The 20,529-nt window shown below is 57.1% G+C and overlaps 1 protein-coding gene across 2 annotated transcripts; it reads right to left on the bottom strand.

The window, feature by feature from the left end:
- Positions 1-337: 337 nt before the first annotated feature.
- NACC1 (nucleus accumbens associated 1) lies at positions 338-19,580 on the bottom strand. 2 transcript variants are annotated; one of them, XM_055431064.2, is made up of 7 exons: positions 19,372-19,580; positions 18,150-18,211; positions 4,963-5,937; positions 4,698-4,871; positions 4,127-4,232; positions 3,944-4,041; positions 338-3,145 (listed from the first exon to the last, which is right to left on the bottom strand). In XM_055431064.2, the coding sequence occupies exons 1-7, from the start codon at positions 19,530-19,532 to the stop codon at positions 2,883-2,885; spliced, it is 1,839 nt and encodes a 612-aa protein (XP_055287039.1). In that variant the 5' UTR covers positions 19,533-19,580; the 3' UTR covers positions 338-2,882. The 2 variants fall into 2 exon arrangements, with proteins under 2 accessions (XP_055287039.1, XP_055287040.1); XM_055431065.2 differs by lacking the exon at positions 18,150-18,211 and having other exon boundaries at positions 19,372-19,502.
- Between the last annotated feature and the right edge of the window lie 949 nt (positions 19,581-20,529).

Genomic DNA, 20,529 nt, shown 5'->3' with positions numbered 1-20,529 from the left:
ATCTAAAATGCGGTCCCCCGTCAAGCTGATTGGAGAAGGAAATGGCACCCCACTCCAGTATTCCTGCCTGGGAAATAAATGCCTTGGATGGAGTAGCCTGGGGGGGTTACAGTCCATGGGGTTTCAGAGTTGAACACAACTGAGCAACTAAATTCAAGTGACATTAAAGCATGTTTGGCACAGCCATCCTGAGGGCCCCCAACCCCACTGCATTTCAGTGTGACACCCTGGTGTATGGGGTGTGGATGTGTGGAAGGAGCGGGGCTCTGGTGTGCATTGAGCGTCCCTTCCGGGACCCACCCCCCCCACACCCCCAGTGAGCAGCTGGCAGCGGGGCTGTTACAAAGGCGTTTAGTTTATTCTCATCAGTATCAGATATCCTCACGGTTCACATTTCCCAGTGCGGCTCCTCTTCTTACAGTAGTTAATGTGCAATCTCACTTACGGGCCCGGGGGTGGGGAAGGTGTTGGCACTCCACGCAGACACTGTCCTGCGTGAAAGAGGCGTGGGTGAGTGGGCGGCCGGCGCGGGGGAGGGGGGTGGCCCCCCCACAGTCTTTTTTGCATTGGTCGGTGGTTCTCCATGTTCCTTTCTGGCTGCCCCGGCTTGGGGGTCCATGCAGCGCAGCGCAGGGCAGGCTGGGGGGAGGGGGTAGGGAAGGCAAGAAGGAAAAGCAGCGGCCACCCAGGAACAGGAAGCAGGGTGGGAGGGCGCAGGGGTGGCTCCCGGGGTAAGGCACAACCCTGTCTTTGGCTCTCCTGGTGAGGAGTTTCCTCCCCTGCACCCCTGCCCAGCCCCACTCCCCACCCCCCAGACCACCACACAGTCCAGGGAGCCAGGGGGGGGTGCCTCCTGGGGTCCCTGAAACAAGAGGGCTCTGCCACCCAGCCCAGTGCTGCAGGGGCTCAAGGAAAAAGGCGAGGAAGGGCTGGACAGAGGCCTGCCCAGGACAAGGGGGTGGGGAGGGAGAAGACCCCAGTCCCAGAGAGCTGGCCCCCACGAAGGCCTGGAAGGAGGGGAGTGCCTTGGACTCCGGCTTCCTTATGGGGTCTGGCTGGAGCCCCAGCCCGCCCCTCGGCCTTGGTCGGCCCGGCCGGCTTGCCAAGTGGCCAGGATATTGTGCTTTGGGATCTGTGCTGGGGTGGGTGCTGAGACCAGGATTGGGGGGGGGAGGTGTGACTAAGGTGCTTGTGCTTTCATTGGGGGTTGACCCCCACACACACTCGAGCCAGCTGAGGCCAGGAGAGCAGAGTCCCAGGACCCCAGTGGGACTGATCCCCCCACCCCTGCAACAAGCAGATGTCAGGAAGGAACCCCCACCCCAGCCCCACAGGCTGGTGGGGGCTCCTGGAGTTCAGGGAGGGGGCAGGCCTCCAAGTCAGGTTTCAAGGGTCCAGTGGGCCCCCACTACCTCCTATAGGCCCCTTGCCTTTGGAGAGAGAGGCTGCTGGAAGCGATGGGCGAGTCAGACTGGGGAGCAGACAGAGGCATGAGAACGAGGGCTAGAGACAAAACTGTGAAACTGCAAAGAAATGACACCCAGAGGGTGCGTGTGGGGGGGGAGGGAAGTCGAGTTTAAAAAAAAAACCCTCTGAGTTTACAAGTAGAACTCAAAAAACCTGGGACACCCTTGCAATGGAGCCCCATGGGGGAGGCATTGAGGGGTGAGTGGGAGCTGGCCGGACCCACAGGAGCCCAGGCAGAGCGGAGCTTGGGGGGGCCCCAGCTTGGAAACGCGCACCCACACTCCACACACATGCGCAGCACATTCAGCTTGCCCCCTGGCCCCCCACTCCGACCTGCCTTCCACAGCTCCACAGCTCTGGGGACCAAAGGGGACATCAGACCCAGTCCCATTGGTTTGAAAAATAAAAGGAATCTTATACTTCAATATTTCATTAGCTAAAAAAATGTTTTAAAAAGTATGTACAGGGGGTGGGGGCTGGGAGCCCTGCCGTAGGGGCGGGGTGGGGGTGAGGAAGGGAGGGAAAGGCAGCAGCCCCCTCCCCCTAGCCAGCTCCCCTGGGTTGCACCCCTGTCCTACTGCCTCTTATGTCTTCATTTAAGAGCAAAACTTCTACACACGCACGCGCGCACACACATGCACACCCACACGCTTCTGCACGCCCCGGAAACCTCTCCTCCTGTCCTCAGAGACCCGCGGTCTGCCCCCAAGTGCCCCCTCACTCAGGACCTGCCCCTCTCAAGCCCCAGGGGGCTGGTGATGGCAAGAGAGGCTGAGCCCAGGGAGGGGAAGAGAAGGGCGCTGGGCCTGCCACCGCCCACCACCATGTCAGTCAGTTTCTCTGAGCCTCAGTTTCCTCAGCTGTAAAATGGGCAGTCCTCATGGCCTCGCCTACCCCAGCCCCCAGGTACAGGGACAGACGAGGGAAACAGGAAGGCGCTTTTGGAAACGTGGAAGCACTGGGAGGTGGTGGTGGGAGGGGTCCTGAGAACCCGGGGTCCCCTGCAAGTCCCAAGGGGCTGCAGTGGGGGGGCTGAGGCTGAGGAATGCTCCCACTTGGTGGCCCAGGGCCTGGGAAGGGGGTCTTCCCAAGCCCCCCAGGCTGGCCCCTCCCTGTGCCTGGCCTGGTGAGTGGGGAGTCACTAGGGGTTAGGAGGCGGGGAGCAAGAGCCCCCAACTGTGCATGAGTGTGTGCTAGAGAAGGCCACGCAGACCTCGCACCATCTGCCACCCTCTCCCAGCCCGGATCCCCGATCGGCTTGGGGTCAGGGAATGGGACAGGGGAGGCAGAGGAGCCGGGAGCATGCAGCACCCCCGCGGGTCCTGGGGAGGGACAGACAGTAGCTTGTGACCAAGATGGCGGGTAGGTGTGACAGGAGGGGGAGTGTGACGGCCCCGCGGAGGGTCCGGAGGGGGTTACTGGAGGGCCTCCTCAGCTGAGGGGCCGGCCTCGCCATCGTGGCTGGCCGTCTCGAAGCCGTGCTCCACGCCCATCATGTCCGGCTCTATCTTGCCCGTGTAGCTGATGAAGGTGGTGTAGGCGTCACCCTCGGCCATGAGCGGCTTGACCTTGGGGATCCAGCTCTTGCGCACAACGCGGCGGGCGTTGGTGCACATGTCGGCCGCGATGGCATTCATCTCGCTCTCCTTGAAGTTGGGGGCGAAGTTCTGGCAGTAGTCTGCAGGTGGAACGAGCCGCCCAGGGTAAGCTCCCCTCCCAACAGGCCCTCAGCTACTGCGGTGCCCGCATCCCCCCACCTCAGGGCACCTCTGCCCACCCCTCAGAGCCGAGGGGACTGAGGCCTTGCAGATATTTGCTGCTGCTATTCAGTTGCTCAGTCGTGTCTGACTCTTTGTGACTTCATGGACTGTAGCCCACCAGGCTCCTCTGTTCCTGGGATTCTCCAGGGAAGAATACTGGAGTGGGCTGCCATTTCCTTCTCTAAGGGCTCTGCCCAACCCAGGGATTGAACCTGCATGTCTTGCCTGCCAGGCAGATTCTTGGCCACTGAGCTGCTTGGGAAGCCCAAGGCCTTGCAGAGAGCATCCTACACTACATCAGTGGGCCCAGGCTGGACCGAGCTGTGCCGTGTGTGTGGGATATGTTGATCTGATGTGGGACACCTGCGGGCTCTTGAAAAATAGGCGTCATTTGCCAGAATTTAGAAACTGGGAGAAAACCTAGACTTCCCTCTTGACAACTGGAGATGGCCTGGAGATGGGATCTATAACTCCCATGACCAGCCTACGCTGGAGACCCTCTCCTGTCGGCTTTGTGGCTTTCCTTCAGTGTCCTCCCCCTCAAAAAATCTCTAACCAATCACAGCCCTCTTCCCAAGAAGCCTAGACTGAACTTCAGAATCCTTCTTAACATCAAAGCCTACTTACTGATCCATCAGGGCCAACGCCAGAGAAAAGGACCCCCTGCCTGCCTATCCTGAGCCCCCAACCCCAACTCCAGAATGGCAGGCACTCACACTTGACGGCGTGGAGTACGCGACTGTCCAGCGGTTTGCGGCTGGGGTTGTTACTGGAAGAGCGGATGCCGGTGCCACAGCTGTTGGCCAGTGTGTTCCTGGGTGAGGGCACAGGGGAGTGGAGTCAGGCCCCCGCTGGTGGTGAGCCCCCCCAATCCCTGGGGGCTCTGGTGGGGGCCTCACCGGTCAAAGAAGGAGGCCAGGAGGCGCCGCAGCAGGACCTTGTGCCGTGTGCCCGCGCTGACGTGGCAGTTCATGAGCTGCGCCCTCGTGATGTACACGTTGGTGCCTGGGGCGGGGTGGGGAGCGAGAGGATAGCCAGGGCCCAAACTGCTACATTCCCCACTCGGCCAGGGCCGACCAAGACCCCCCCCTTGACAACTCAACCCAGAGCTGCCTTCTTGACACTCAGGAAAGGAGAGACTGCACCACCATCCACAGGGCACCCATGTGCCCACCCAGCCATCAGGGTCAGAAAAAAACAGGCAGAGAGCATGGAACCCTGGCACCTTGAGTCCTGGGGCCAAATTCTTAACCTCTGTGTTGATCAACCCTGGAATCACCCCCACGAAGCCACTGATCTATGCTAGTGTGGCAGGAAAAGCCGGCCAATGCTTATACCCACCTCTGGGGTGAAAACCTACAGGCCAGCCTTTGATTCGTATCAATATGAAGGGGCGTCAGGGGCCCCAGGACCCAACCCAAATGGGGGGGAGGGGGAGCTGAGGGCAGAGGTGAGGTGAGGCCAGCCCACCTGTCACCAGCTCCAGCTTCTCGGAGGGGTCGCCCTCGTCGTAGAGCTTGGGGTGGCAGCGGTTGCCAATCTGGTTGATGAGCTCGGCGGGGAGAGACGCGAGGTCCTGCCGCACTCGGATGCGGTTCCGAGACTCAGGGGTCACCTGCTCAGGGAGGGCCTCCACCTTCTCGGCTGTGTGGGGAGAGAGAGGTGTGTTGGGGTCGGGGGTGGCAGTGGCGGGGAGGGCAGTGGGACCAGGCTTGGGCTTGCGGGGGCACCTCACCGGCCTGGCCGACGTTCATCATGCTGTACATGGTGTACATGTTGCAGATCTGCCGGTACTGCTCGTCCGTGCCCTCCTCGCCTGCGTCCTCCTCCTCGTCCTCCTCGTTGTGGTAGGAGCCGGGGCTGTCGCTGGTGTAGGCGCTTGAGGTGCCGGGGCTGGTCCGCTCTGACGTGCTGGGCCCACTCACCACACCGCCTGTTGCTGCTGCCGCTGCTGCCGCTGCCACACCCCCCGTCGGCGGCCCGGCCCCCGCCCCCGCCGCCACCCCAGTGGGCTGTGCCGCTGCCACCACGGGGGCCTGCTGGGCCGGCCGGTTGACAGCCAGGTCTGGCGTGGAGAACTTGGCCATCTTGCGGCTGCCATTGCCCCCGCTGCCGCCCCCGGCCTCCTTCTGGCCGCTGTCCCACAGCCGCTTGGCCACTGGCGTGCACTGCACAGAGTCCGACTCCTGCTGCTCCGTCTTGACGCGCGACACTAGGGGCAGCGGAGTGCTGCAGGCCGGCCAGCTTGACGTCTGCGCCACGGGGCTCTGGGGCTCGGATGAGGGGGCCTCCTCAGCGTGCAGGCCCTGGGAGTCGCAGCTGGGGGAGCTCACCTTGAGGAAGAATTCGGTCCCCTTCTCCATGATCTCCTGGATCTGCAGAAAGCCGGCCGTGTACATGAGCAGGAACTGGTCACCCATGTTCATGCTCAGGCGGCCCGTGTAGCAGAAGCTGAGGATCTGCTGGAAGGACTGGGGCTGCACAGCCGCCGGCAGCTCCACCACCGCGCTCCGGCTGCTATTGAACAGGTCCCGGAAGTAGGAGCTGCTGGCGGCCAGCACGGCCCTGTGGGCCTTGAAGGCATGGCCCTTGACCACTACCGAGACGTCACAGTACAGGCCTTGCAGCCGCTGCTCATTGAGGCACTCCAGGATGCTGTTGCCAAAGTTTGGGATCTCCATCTGCAGGGTCTGGGCCATGGCGGCAGCAGCTGTGCAGACGACAGGGAGAGACGGAGGGGCAGGGTCAGGTGGCAGACCCAACCCAATGCTGGGAGACAGGCGGCCAATTGGTGGAGTCTGTCAGGACCATAAGAATCGCAGGGGCCACCCACTCCTGTCCCAGCACGGCCTGGCCTTTGTGACAGGCTGTCCAGTCAGCTAAGTTGGGGTGGCCCCATACTGGGCTTCTTTCTGCAGAAAGAAGGGCAGGGACTCCCTGGGTGGTCCAGTGGCTAGGACTCCATATTCCCAATGCAGGGGACCCAGTTTCAACCCCTAATCAGGGAACTAGATCCCACATGCCGCAACTAAGAGTCCCCATACCTCGACTAAAGATCTTGCATGCTACTACAATAAAAATTAATAATAATAAAGATTCTGCATGCCCCAACTAAGACCTGGAGCAGACAAGTAAACATTAAAAAAAATAAAGGAGGGCAAAAGCATTCTTACGCATCTGTGCTTGAGCATTAAATGAGATAACAGGGCGAGCACCCCATGAGCACTGACCAGCGCTAGCACTACACACACAGCCAACTGGCATACTAACACCAGGAAGGCAGAGTCATCCGATTCTGCACACTGCCTTTGCAGGGCTGAGCACGTGACCCAGAACCCCCGGTTGCTGAATGACCACTGAGGAAACCCTGAAACTGCATGAGAACATAACAGTCACCAGGGCAATGCAAATCCAAACCACACTGAGACACCACTGCACACCCACCAGGCTGGCTAGAGAATCGCAGGGACAGAGGAGCCTGGTGGGCTACAGTCCATGGGGTTGCAAAGACTCGGTCACAACTGAGCAACTAACACACAGGCTGGCTAGCATAAGAAAGATAAATACTCTCAGTGAAGATGAGAAATGACTCGGGACCCTCCTACATTGCTGGTGGGAATGTGAAGTAGTGTAGCTGCTGTAGAAAACCACCCTTCAAATAGTTAAACCTTCATATGACACAGTGATCCCACCTCTGGGAATTATACCTGAGAAATGAAAACATACATCCACCAGTGGTTAAGACTGTGAATGTTTGTTGTTGTTTAGTCACTAAGTCATGTCTGACTCTTTGCAACCCCATGGACTGTAGCCCTCCAGGCTCCTTTATCCATGGGATTTCCCAGGCAAGAATACTGGAATGGGTTGCCATTTCCTCCTCCAGGGGATCTTCCGGACCCAAGGATTGAACCCGCGTCTCCTGCATTGGCAGGTGGGTTCTTTACTGCTAAGTAAAGAACCTGGGAAGTCCCATGAGAATGTTTACAGCAGCACTGTTCACAATAGGCAAAAGGTGGAACCAATAACCTCAAAGGTAAATGGATAAACAAAACGTGATCCATCCACAGCGGAACACTACTCAGCCACAAAAAGGAGCAAATGACTAATACACGTTACAACTAGAATAAACCCCCAAAATATGCCAAATGTGAGAAGCCAGACAAAAGGACCACACATTATACACATTCCACAGACCACAGACATGAAATGTCCAGAACAGCCAGATCCAGAGACAGGAAGCAGATCTGTGGTTGCCTGGGGCTGGGCAGTGGGTGAGGGGTAGGGGCTGTGAGGACTGGGGAAGCATAAGCAAACAGGAACAGGGTTAATTGTTGTCCTCGCAAGAAACGTCCAGTGATTGTGACGACATATGCACAACTACGAACATACTAAAAAGCTCTGAACCAGCACACTTTAAAAACGGGTGAACTGCTTGGTATGTGCGTCTCAAGCTGTTAAATGAACAAAGAAATGATAAGACTAATGTCCCCTGTGCAGAACTGAGAATGTGACTTGCCATGTACAGTATTTATTTTGTTGCTTAGTCGCTAAGTCCTGTCCAACTCTATGTGACTGTAGCCCGTCAGGCTCCTCTGTCCATGGGAATTCTCCAGGCAAGAATACTGGAGTGGGCACAGTCTTAGGGTCTTTCTAAATTCTGAACCTGGTTTATGTACTATTTACCAAAGTGAATAATATTTAAAAATAAAGTGTATGAAATCACACTGCAAACATCCAGAGGGCTTTAGGGGTGGATGGAGAAAGAAATGTGAATTTAAGGAACTGCCTAATAAGACCCTGCTCGGGGAGCCCACCCCCATCCTGACCTGGAAGGTACCACCTGGGGGGCCCTGGCACCTCTCAAATGTATAAACTTCTGCATCACAGCCTATTCCATCAGTGCATGTTCCAATCCAGGAGGAAGAACTGACCAGGCGAGGACAGCACATCTGATACTCTGGGGGCAATCACAGAAGGGCTTCGGGTAAGATGTGACTTTACAAGTGACCCCCTCAAACCCCACTGGTAACAGTGAGTCCCCTGCCATTCTACTGGTGTGGAGGGCGGTGGTCCTGGAAGGGCAGGTAGGGGAGAGGAGAGGCCTGAGCAGAGTCAGGCTGGTGAGGAGAAACAGTAGGGAAGAGTGTGTGCAAAGGCCCGGCGGTCGGGATGGCCTTAGGTCCCCAGCTAAGAACCAGGGGTGTGAGGTCGGCCCCACAGGCTGCTAAGAGGGTTCAGGGAGCTCATGCAGTCACACGCTGACTGCTCTGGTAGCCTGGGTGCTGGGAGGACAGGGCCAGTGTCACCCTCAGGGTCTCCCAAATGGAGCAGCTCAGTGCGTACAGGTTTGAGTGTGCAGAATCAGGCTGGCCTTATCAGTGTTCATTTCCAAATGAAGAAGCAAAGATATGGAGCTCCTGGTTCCAGAATCAAGTCCATTCTGGAGCCAGGACTCACCCTGGCCCCAAAGTACAGCCCTGAGCCTATGGGCACATGGCCCCTTCTCTTCCTCCACGGAGCCCTTTCTCAACGAATCCGGAGAGGGTCCAAGTCTGCACTGCATCCCCAGTGCTCAACCCAGAGGCAGCTTAAAACAGACTTAACAAATAAAAACCTGAAAGGTGCATGAGCGCTAACGTGGGAGTGAGAGACGAACAGCTGATGGGGCTCTGGTTAGTTCCTGCACAGGGCCTTTACACATACTCTTTTCCCCTTTCCTCATCAAAATCAATGTCACTATCACAAAAAACAAAAAGGCCACCAGGGGACTTCCCTGGTGGTCCAGTGGTTAAGAATCTGTCTTGCAATGCAGGAGACATGGGTTCGATCCCTGGTCTGGGAAGATCCCACATGCCAAGGAGCAACTAAGCCCGTGCATCACAACTACTGACCCTGTGCTCTAGAGGCGGGAGCTACAACTACGGAAGCCTGTGTGCCCCAGAGCCTGTGCTCTGCGACAAGGGCAGCCACCGCAATGGGAAGCAGGCGCACTGTAACCAGGGAGCAGCCCTGCCTGGCACAACCAGAGAAGAACACTCCAGCAGCAATAGAGGCCCAGCACAGCCAGATAATTAGTAAGTAAGTAAATTCTAAAAACACTGCAGAGCGAGCACCAAGGGAATAAGTGACTGACTCCTGGCATCAGGGGAAAGGGGAGCCTGGGTGAGGAGGGTAGAGGGCTGAGGCTGTAGAGATATGGATGTGGATGCTTTTGGGGCTGAGAAGGGCATTCCACTCCTAACTGCACTCGGTATGCTGGACAAGGCTGCACGCATGTCCCAAAGGCTACCAATGTGCTCAGAGCACCCTGCAGGGAAGGTGAGCAGTGCCCCACTTCAAGGATCCCCAGATGCTAGACTTCAGGGCCTGTCCCCCCGGTGAGAACTGGTGCAGGTGTCTTTGTGGGGAGCACTTAGCTTGGGAGTGCTAACATCCTCAAGATAACGGGAGGGAACAGAGACACAAGGAGGGGGTCCCTGAGGGCAAAAGCCAACCTGATATCCAGGCTGGCATCTCCAGGCCTCATGAACCCCATGGAGTCCCTGAGCCAAGCACCCAGGGCTTTGAAGGTTTTAGTGAGCAATTTAGTTGGCGGGGGGGGTGGGGGGGGCACCTTATGCAAAAGGCTGATGTAATCAGCACACAGGACACCACCCCCCTGCCCCGGGAGCAGGGTGGTCGTTCTGCCTTGCTGCCCCTGCAGGCAGGACAGGATGAGGGGAGGTGGAAGTGGCAGAGGCCACTGGAGACCCCAATGACCCACCCCTGGGCTCCCCTCCCTCTTGTGGCTCCCATCCAGGCTACCCATCTCAGAAGAACAATGGTCCATGGTCCTTCCCGTCGCCTGTGCCGGCCCGTGAGGGAGGAGGCATGGAGCTACCACGGGGTTTCTAGAGGAAACAGGGCTAAGCAGCTGGTGCTTGACCCGAGTCATCTGCTGGTGGGGAAGTGGTTGGATGGGAAGCCAGGCGTGGGGGGGATCTCTAAACCACCACCAATTCTGTCCTCAACAACTTGAGCCCCCCACCCGCTCTGCTCAGTTCCCCACAGCTAGCCCTTCTCCCATGCTGAGCACCCTGCCCAGAGCGCCCACAGCAGCCTCAGCTACCCTCAGGTACCCGCCACTCCAAGAACTCTCCGGACTGGAGAAGCCCTCTTCTACATGCCCCCCACCTGCAGCCCTGTTTCCCTCATGCTTACCTCTGAGAACATTAAATCCCACTTGATTATAGTCTCCCAAGGGCAGAGAACCATATTTGAACTCTCTCTCCTCACAACTTGGTATATCAGCCTGTGCATCTGCTGGGGTCCCCAGATCCCCCTGGAGGGGAGGGGGAGCTTCAGCCCCCAGCCACACACAAGGCCAAGAGGACCCTCCTGGCATTGCTGCTTCTGGCCCTGAACGAGAGTGGGTTTTCCCCATGAGATGCAAGGCCACAACTCAGCTTCCATGATCGCTCAAGCCACTCAACAAATATTTGCCCAGCACCTGCCTGGGGCAGGAAGTGCCCAGAGCTAGGGGCAGGCCATTACCAAGACGGGGCCCTGACTCTGGAGCTCACGATCCGGTGAGAGGCACAACCATTCATCCAGGTTACACAGATCCATGAGCTACAGATCCTCGCGTCTGACCTCACCCAGCAGAGGAAACACTGAGCTCTCTGGAGATGAGATCTGGGGGCCACCAGGGGGTAGAGGTGGGGTGATCTAACGGGGCAGGGGTGGGCTGGTAGGGGGGCCCTCAAGGCACAAGGAAGGCATGCAGAGCTGGGAGGAAGACGCAGGCACGATCCTCCCAGAAAGCAGACTCTGGGCTCCGCTGTGAACTAAGTTGTATGTGTGTGCATACTAAGTTGCTTCAGTCATGTCCACCTCTTTGCGACCTCATGGACTGTAACCCGCCAGGCTCCTCTGTCCATGGGATTCTCCAGGCAAGAATACTGGAGTGGGGTGCTGTGCCCTAATCCAGAGGCTCTTTCCGACCCAGGGATTGAACCCATGTCTCCCACCCCAATTCATAAGCTGAAGTCCTCATCTCCAGTGTGGCTGTATTTGGAGACAGGGTCCTATTTGAAGGTCATAAAGGAGATCAATCCTGGGTGTTCATTGGAAGGATTTATGCTGAAGCTGAAATTCCAATACTTTGGCCACCTCATACGACGAGTTGACTCACTGGAAAAAAGTCTGATGCTGGGAGGGATTGGGGGCGGGAGGAGACGGGGACGACAGAGAATGAGATGGTTGGATGGCATCACCGACTCGATGGACATGAGTTTGAGTGAACTCCAGGAGTTGGTGATGGACAGGGAGGCCTGGCGTGCTGTGATTCATGGGGTCGCAAAGAGTCAGACACGACTGAGCGACTGAACTGAAGATTAAATGAGATCAAAAAAAGTGGGGCCCTCATCCAACAGAACTCTGTTCTTAAAAGAGGAGGATGAGAGGTTTCTCTGTCTCCAATCACACACTGAGGAAGGGCCATGTGAACACACTAGATCCCAACCAGAACCTGACTGCGCTGGCCTCTTAAGACTTCCAGCGTCCAGAACTATGAGAAAATAAATGTCTGTCACGTCACCCAGTCTATATGGTATCTTGTTATGGCATCCAAGCAGACCAGCATCTATTCACCCCACAGCTCCCTCATGGGGCCCCTCGCCTGGACCTCTCGCCATGGACGGGAGACTGGCATGTACCCCAGATGCCAACACGATGTGTCCTCAGTAGAGCTCTCGCCACCTCAAGCCTGCTTGGGTCACGGTGTGCGTGGGCTCCAGCCCTCCTTGCTTGGGTCAAGACTCCCAGATTGGACTTCCCTACAGGTCCAGTCGGAGAAGGCAATGGCAACCCACTCCAATACTCTTGCCTGGAGAATCCCATGGACAGAGGAGCCTGGTGGGCTGCAATCCATGGGGTCTCAAAGAGTCGGACATGACTGAGTGACTTCACTTTCATGCACTGGAGAAGGAAATGGCAACCCACTCCAGTGTTCTTGCCTTGAGAATCCCAGGGACGGGGGAGCCTGGTGGGCTGCCATCTATGGGGTCACACAGAGTTGGACACGACTGATGCGACTTAGCAGCAGCAGCAGAGGTCCAGTGGTTAAGAACCCACCTACTCCGAGAAGGAAATGGGAACCCAGTCCAGTATTCTTGCCCGGAGAATCCTATGGACAGAGGAGCCTGGTGGGCTACAGTCCATGGGATCGCAAGAGACTTACTATTATTAAAAAAAAAAAAAAAGAATTCACCTACTAGTGCAGGGGACACGGGTTTGATCCCTGGTCTGGGAAGATTCCACATGCCCCAGGGCTACTAAGCTCGAGCACCCTAGAGCCTGTGCTCCGTAACAAGAGAAGACACTCACACCGCAACTAGAGAAAGCCCTTGTGCAACAACAAAGACCCAGCGAAGCCAAAAAAAAAAAAATCAAACCCCAGATTCACACCCTGACTCCTTCAAAAGCAGTCTCACCACTGGGCCCCTGTGATGTGTATGGAGGCCCTGCATGGTAAGGCTCACCCACTCTCAGACCTAAAACGCAGGACCCGAGATGGTCACGGCCCTTCAAACTCTCCTGATCACCTATGTCAAATTTCCAAAGTCAGAGCCTTTCCCAAACCCGATGCCTCCAGTTGCTTCTCCTGCTTGAGTTTTCCTCCTTGGCGCTGCTCACCATCTCCCGATTAGACATGTTCCTGGCTTTGTGTCAGTTCCACCAGGGCAGGGCATCCGCCCACCTGGGGACACACTGCTGTGTCCCCTGCCCCAATAACCAGGAGAGCACACAGTGGGAGCACGATCATTGCTCGTAGAATGAACAAAGAATTACTTCTGTTACCTCCAACTGGCACGTGTGCTAAGTCACATGTCTTCAGTCGTGTCTGACTCTTTGCGACCTCAATGAACTGTAGGCTCTGTCCATAGGATTCTCCAGGCAAAAATACTGGAGTGGGTTGCCATGCCCTCCTCCAGGGGATCTTCCTGACCCAGGGATCGAACCTGAGTCTCTTATATCTCCTGCATTGGCAGGTGGATTCTTTACCACCAGTATCACCTAGGAAGCCCCTCTGTCAGTTGTGTTATGACTAGAAAAGAGCAGGACTAGAAAAGGTCTCTGAGGCCGACGGGGGTGGGTGGGGGTGACGATGTCCTCTGGCAGCCCTGCCAGGTAGCTGGTCTGCAGCCAGGGTCCCACCCAGGGCTCAGTGAACTTGGGACTCCCACTGATGGCTCCAGCTACCCCACCACGAGATCCCACTGGGATGCTGCAGGCTTGAAATGGAAGTGATTGTGTGGCAGTGCAATTTCTGGGGGTGGAAAGCGCCAGCTCTTTGAGGAGGGCGCTCTGAAGTCCCCAGAGGCTGGGACTGTCTCGCCAGGCACTGTCTCTTTCAGCTGACCTTCCATGGAAGCGGTGAGCTGCCTGTGGACATGGAAGCCCATTAAGGGAACCCGCCAAGCCCAAGTGTAAGGACTGAAGACCCTGGAAAGCTCCAGAATCCTTCACTCAGCTCAGCAAGAGGTCAGAGTGCTGGCTGGGGAGTGGGGCACAGGAAAGCCACACAGCCCCAGGCTGCTTGGGGGTGCATTCTTGGCCCAAAGTCGGGCGGACCCTCCGTGAGGCAGGTTAGGCAAATGCCACCTAGTGAAGAGCCAGGGGACAGCCAACCATACAGGGCTTTTTCATGCGCATGCACATTTAATTCCTAATCTTTCCCCCTGAAAAGCTCCCATTAACTCCACAGCGGGTAACAGGATGAGCAACCCTAGGTGGCCTGGACATTGCCCCTACAGTGCGCCAGCACCTGGTGAGGCTCAGTTATTCCTCTCGCCAGTTTCTGAGGAAGAAATTAGTCCTCTTGCCGTTTTACAGAGGAGGAGGGAGGCCCAGGATGGCACCCAGCCCCATGGCTCCAGTTCAGGGCGGCCCGGGCTTCCCTGTCCTCCACCTGGTGCTGCCGCTCCCTGGGGGCAGGTAGCCACCACAGCTAGACCCATTTCTTGACTGGGCAGACTGAGACCTGGAGCCAAGAAGACAAGCCACGTGGGGAACTCCAGAGCTGGGATCTGCGGCCCACCTGGAGTCCTACCCAAGGGTTCCGGGTGCCTCTTCCCGCTCCCCCTCAAGAGGCTTTCTTCCTCTGTCCCACCCCACCCCCAGCTATTCTCTATTCTTCCTCCTCTCTCTGCCACCTCCAGGAATGAGCAGTCTAGCCTGCTGCCTCTCCTCCCTCCCTCCTCCGCTCTCCTCTTGCAGGACTCGGCAATCTGGCCTCCCTTCGCCTGCAGCAGCTCCCAGGAGAACCCAGCCAGGCCCCACCCGCCTCCCACTAGGACCACAAGCCCACCTTTCCGCACACTCCCCAGTGTCCCTTCAGACCTGGAGGGCACCAGGTGGGGCGGCAGCTGCAAAGGCCCTGAGATCACATTGGGCGGCTAACACAATAGATTCGGGTGGTTACTGGGGTGGAGTTGCTGAGAGGTGCTTGGAGACCCTGCAGGGCCTTGGCAGGGTAGAAGAATTAGAATCTTGTTTTTCTAGGATCAAATATCCCTTACAAAGTTTCTAGTTTAGAATTTTGCTTCCCTTCCTCAACGCCTAGAAAACATTATCCCTACGAGTGCTCACCACCCGCTAGTCCCAAGTCAGTCTTTCTGGACTATAAAAAGAGCAGCCACCTCATAAGGCTGTTTAAGGATTAAACCACCTTAGAGCAATGCAGGGAGATGTGCAGCCTGTGTCCAGCTGCTCTCCATGACCCCTCACAGGACTGCAAACTCCCTGACAGCAGAGGCGGCATCTTCTACTGCTCACCACCCCCCGGAACCTTAGGCCATTTCATCAGTCACAGGTGTTTACTGAGGGCTCCCCACTGCCTTCCTAGCATCATCCGATCGCATCCCAGACACTAGTCTCTCATGTAAATCTCATGATAACCACGCAGCAAGGAGACCACCCGCAGCCCTGCTGCCAGGGGGCCCAGATCACTGTGGTGGTGGCTGCCCTGTACATTCTACGAGGAGCACTGCCAGTCTCTACTCCCCAGCCCCAGATGTGACAACAAAAAATGTCACCAGACAATCTTCTAAGTGTCCCCTGGGCAGGGCAGAATCACCCCTGATTAAGAACCCCTGTAGTGCAGGAAAGCCTGCTTGTCCCCACTTATCAGATGCAGAAACTGAGGTGGCAGGTGACGTCGCGACCTTTGCTCAGGCTCTCCTGGCTAAGCAAGGTGGCGCTGATGGTCGAATCTGACTCTCCACTATACCGTGTATGCACCTTTACCCACCTTCTGCTTAATTCAGTCAGTCCTCACAGGTGGTGCAGTGGTAAAGAATCTGCCACCTGCCAAGGCAGGAGACACAGGTTCAACCCCTGGGTTGGGGATGATCCCCTGGAGGAGGAAATGGCAACCCACTCCAGTATTCTTGCCTGAGAAATCCCATGGACAGAGGAGCCTGACAGGCTACAGTCCATGGGGTCGCAAACAGTCAGACACGAATGAGCACACACACACCCCTCAGGGTCTCTAAGGATGCTGAGACCTTCACATCCTATCTGTCCAGAGGAGACGTGGCAATTAGCACCACCAGACACTGGACACAAAATGACAGCCACCTGGTTAGTCCCACTTCACAGCTTCTGTGGCTCAGAAAGCTCTCGGGGGAGACAGAGGGATGACACTCTTGGCCAAGGGGACCCAGGAGCAGAGGCAGGGAGGCAGGCCCACATGCTCATGCCAGGCAAAGGCCAAAGCAAGGTAAAAGTGGGTAACAGTGCTCAGAGCAGCTCGGCGCCCAGGAAAGGAATGGGAGTGCGAGAGGCAGGGAGGACCCGAGAGAAGGAGCCGAGGTTGGCACAAACACCACCTCTCTGTCTTCAAGGCCAGCTCACTGGCGCCTCAAATGCTGTAAGCCCCACCAGAACCTGGCAGGCCTTCCTCCAACACAGGCTCTGGCGGTGACACTGAGGAGCCTGGTCAGACCTTGCTAGACCAACGTGAAACCCTCTCCAAACCCCATGCCTTCAGACTGACCTCCACGACATGTCCTGACAGACTGACCAAAACTCATCTCACAGCCCGGCTCAAGAAACCACTGGGGCACGTTTTAAAAGGCTTTGGATGCAGGCCAAGAGGTCTGGACTTTGCCTCTGGGGGTGGGGCGGGGATCCAGGAGACCCCGAGATCAGGTGCTTCTTTTCTGGGAATGGCACTAAGGTTCTCCACCTCTACACCGGGATTGGTCTCCCTTCACTTCTTTCCTCATGAAGACAAGATGTTTAGGGCTCTGAGCCGGAGCCTGGCACATGCTCAATGAAGGCTTTCAACGTGCTGTCCCGTCTGCCTAGAACATTCACCACTCCCTGCCCCAACTCCCCACAACCCCCACCCCCCTGCCCCCAGCAGGCTGACTTATTATTCAGAGCTAATCTCACCTGAAAGCCTTCCCTGACCCCCCGAATCTAATGCTTTGCCCCCCACCCCAACACCATCACTTCACTCCATTTTACTATATTCGCGAACATAGGGCTATCAGAAACACTCTTGATCATTTGTCTGGGGATGATCATCTTCACTAGAACAGAAGTTGTTGAGAGCCATTCCCTGGGTCTCAGCAGGGAGCTGGCACCCATGCGACATCAAACTGTCCCCAGGGTCCCTTTACTTTGTGGCTCTCACCCACCAGGCTATTGTGGCCCTCCTCTGGCGCCCTAGGGCTGTGCACCCTACGTCCTCACAGAAAAGTAATTATGAAGAATGCTTTCTCCAGCTCTAGGCACACGGACTCACTGCTCCCTTCTTGGCCATCCACGCACCGTGGCCTGCTCCTTCCAGTCTCTGCCCCGCTTCCAGCTAGCTCTGTGACTGGAGGCAACCCCCACCCCCACCCCTCCGTACCCAGCCTAGAGCCCTGTTGAGGCCCCAGTCTGCAGCCAGTCTCAGCCCAACCAGGCAGGGAGAAGGCTTCATTACGTGGGGCTGCTGGCCCAGTTTCTACCCCTCCCAGAACCAGGAGGCCAGCCAAAGCGGGGAGGAGGGCCCAGCCCAGGTGGGGGCAGTTCTAGGAACTCTGGGGAGATCGGGGGAAGGGAGGTGATCACTAAACCTAGATCTGCCTGATACCACTCAACCCAGCCGTTTGTGGTTCCTGCCTCAAGTGCTAAGGATTTCAAGTCAGCGTTCCCAGGACCCATTGGTAACAGCCATGCAGTTAGACTCCCTGAGAGAAGGAACAATAAGTAGGGGTGGTCTGACTGGGGACAAAAGTGAGGAAAAGACAAACTAGGGGGAAAAAAAAAAAAGGAAAAATCCAGCCATGCTCCATCGTTATAACCACTTCCCTCTGCCAGCCCACAGCTCTGTGATCCCTGACCTCTCCGCTCCCATTAGGAGAACGGGGGTTGAGGGTGGGTGGGTGGATGACCTAGCCTCTGGGAGAGAAGCTTCCACTGATTTGGTTCCCTGGGACACCAGTAAAACTCGGTCCACAAGGGTACGGACCCATCCCTCAGGATGGGCAAGAGAAAAGTCCTGGAGAGGGAATCCAGAATAGTGTGACCTCTTCCCGTCACGCCCCTCAAAGGCCAGCTCCAGGGGACCGAGGGTTGGGGCTGAGGGTCAATCAATCCCAGCCCACTGATGTCTAGCTGGGCTCCATGTGGAGCCTCGGTTTTCCACCCTGTACCACAGAGAAGATCTGAGCCAACTTGGTGGTGATGGTGAGCCATCAATGAGCTTATCTAACCAGCAAGCTCAGCACAGGGCCTGGCCCAGGAAATGCACCCTAGAGGCCAAGCGCTGGGACGGGTAGCACCAAAGGTCTGGGTACCTGATTTGAGCCCCTTCTTGGTGACCCGCATCCACCCCACCAAGACACAATGAACAGAGCTTTATAAGCTCACCTCCCAGTAACTCACCTGCAGAGAGCTGGTGTCTGAATCCTGGGAGGTCCCAACCTCTAGGCTTGAGCCTCAAGGGTCTGGTCACAAAAAGTGCAGAGAGAATCTCAGGACCCTAAACTACTCAGGTAACAGGGTGTGTGTGTGTGTGTCTACCTTCCTGCAGATATGTGCGGTGGGGGTGGGCCAGAGGGTGGTAGACAAGATGCCAGAGTTAGGTGTTCCAGACTATTTCCCAAGCTGTCCACACAAACACCCACCTGGCCAGCTAGCCCCTTGGAGCAGCCCGCAGAGGTTTGCCCATACGGTAGGTAGGGGCCCAGAACCTGGCAGGGATGAGATATGAGAAAGAAGAAACCCCTCAGGTTTGGCCCTAAGCTAACACCCGGCCAAGAAAAAAGGGGGACGCCTTGGCACGTGTCTTTTGATCACACAAGTTTCTCCGGACCTGCGCCCACACCCACTCCAGCCTACTTAGTCCAAAAGCTTGCCTCTCCCTCCCACTCCCAAAGCTCCTAGCGAAGTTCTTCAACCTACCTGATCGCCCCTGTATCTGACTCTCGCCACCTGCAACCCCTCTCTTCGAATCCTAACCCCAAGTGACCCCCGCAAACATCCCAGGGATCTCCTAACCGCCCCCACTCGAACTAACTCCGCCCACACCCACCCTGCCCCACTTCCTAGGCTTCTCCTCAGCCGCCCCCAAGCTTGTAACCTGACCCACCTCCTCCAGCGCCCCGACGGTACCTGCAAGCCCGGGCCCCTCCCCGCCCCCCGCCCCCGCCTCAGGGCCGTTTCCCTCCGGCCACGCGGCTCTCTCCTCCTCCCCCATTCCGCCGGCCCGAAGCCTGACTCCTCCTCCCCCTCCCCCTCCGGTTTCCCCCGGCGCCGCCTCACTTTCCCTCCACCAGCCTCCCTCCAACTTCCCCGGCCCCCCGGCACCTGCCCCGGCATGGCCTCGCACCCCTCTCGCGGGGAATAAGAGAAGGAGCTCTGGGCCAGATCCCGACTCCCCCAAGCTCCGCGGCCCGGCCCGGAGCTGAACGCTCAAGGCCGCTGGCGGGGGCCGGGACTCCCCGCACTCGCCGGCCCGGCCACAGTGTAGACTGCTAGCCCGGTTCCTCTCCTGTCGGAGGAGGCCCCCATGTCCTCCCCTCTCAGCCCTTAGCCGGACCTCGGATGCCCTCGGGCCGCCCCGGCTAGAGGAGGCCGGAACCGGGCCTGGGGCAGGCTGCCTCACCTGCGCCGTAGCCGCACTCCGGGGGCTCCCGGCGGGCTCCGCAGCGGCAGCTGAGGCCGGGCCTGGGCCCGGGGCGCACCCCCCTGCGCCGGGGCCTCGGCCTCCGCCTCCGCGGCCTCCGCGGCCTCCGCCTCAGCAGCAGCGGTAGCCGCGGCGGCCATTCATTGTGGGCCAGGCCGCCCCAGCCGAGCGCCGAGCGAGCGCAAGGCGCGCCGCCGCCGCAGCCGGGCCGGGGAGGAGCGGCCGTGGCCCCTCCCGCGCACCGCCCCCGGTTCCCACCCCCGAGGCTAGGCCAGCCGAGCGCCGAGCGCGCCCCTTCGCCCCTCCTCAGTCTCCTCTCTCTACCTCTCGGAATCCCGGTCGTAACCTGGCTATGCTGGAGAGTTCAAGTCCCGATCTCGCCACTTTTTAGTCCCGCGACCTTAAGCAAGTGGCTCTGTCTTTCGGAACTTTAGTTTCCTGGAAAAAAAGCAAAGAATAATGCCTGCAGTTTATTGTGCCAGGCACTGTTTTATAGGTTCTTTATAGGATTATCTCGTTTAAACTTCATGGTAATATCTTTAGGTAGGAATTATTTTATCCACACACACACTATAGAAAATAAGAAAAAGAGGCACCGAGCGGTGAAGAAACGTGCTCAAGATCACACAGCAAGGAACTGAAGGCGGGAGCTAGATTCAAACTCAGGCCCAAGAAACATCAGTAAAAGTTAGTACCTGTATGATGCTTATGCGACGCCAGATTCCATTCTAAGCACTTAACTCATTTAATTTTCATCACAACTCAATAACGAACGTTTAAAAGTTTTGTCCATTTTGCCAATGAGGGAATATAAGCTGAGGAAGTTAAGAACAAGTAGCAAGGCGTACTGGAGCTGGAACCCAGCCAGTACCGACCACTACCCTCTGTTTTCCTACACCAGTTAGAACCTACTGAGGGTTTGCTATGTTGAGAGCCTACTCTGCACATTTTCAAGGCATTCTGCCTTTTGATCTTTGCTCTGTTTTGGAAGTTAGGAGTCTTTTTTAACAGGTAAAGACGGTGAAGCCCAGAGAGTTTAAGTAACTTGTCAAGAGCATGTGGTATTACGGGGATTCAAACGCGGTAAATCTGATTTCAGAGCCTGAGTGATTCCTGCAGGGTGCCCTGAAATGATGT

This window comes from Moschus berezovskii, chromosome 8 (assembly GCF_049115385.1).
Source record: "Moschus berezovskii isolate FMDL1 chromosome 8, NW_MosBer_1.0, whole genome shotgun sequence".
Lineage (NCBI taxonomy): Eukaryota > Metazoa > Chordata > Mammalia > Artiodactyla > Moschidae > Moschus > Moschus berezovskii.
Note: the sequence above shows the minus strand (reverse complement) of the source record. Positions and strands in the feature narration are given on the sequence as shown.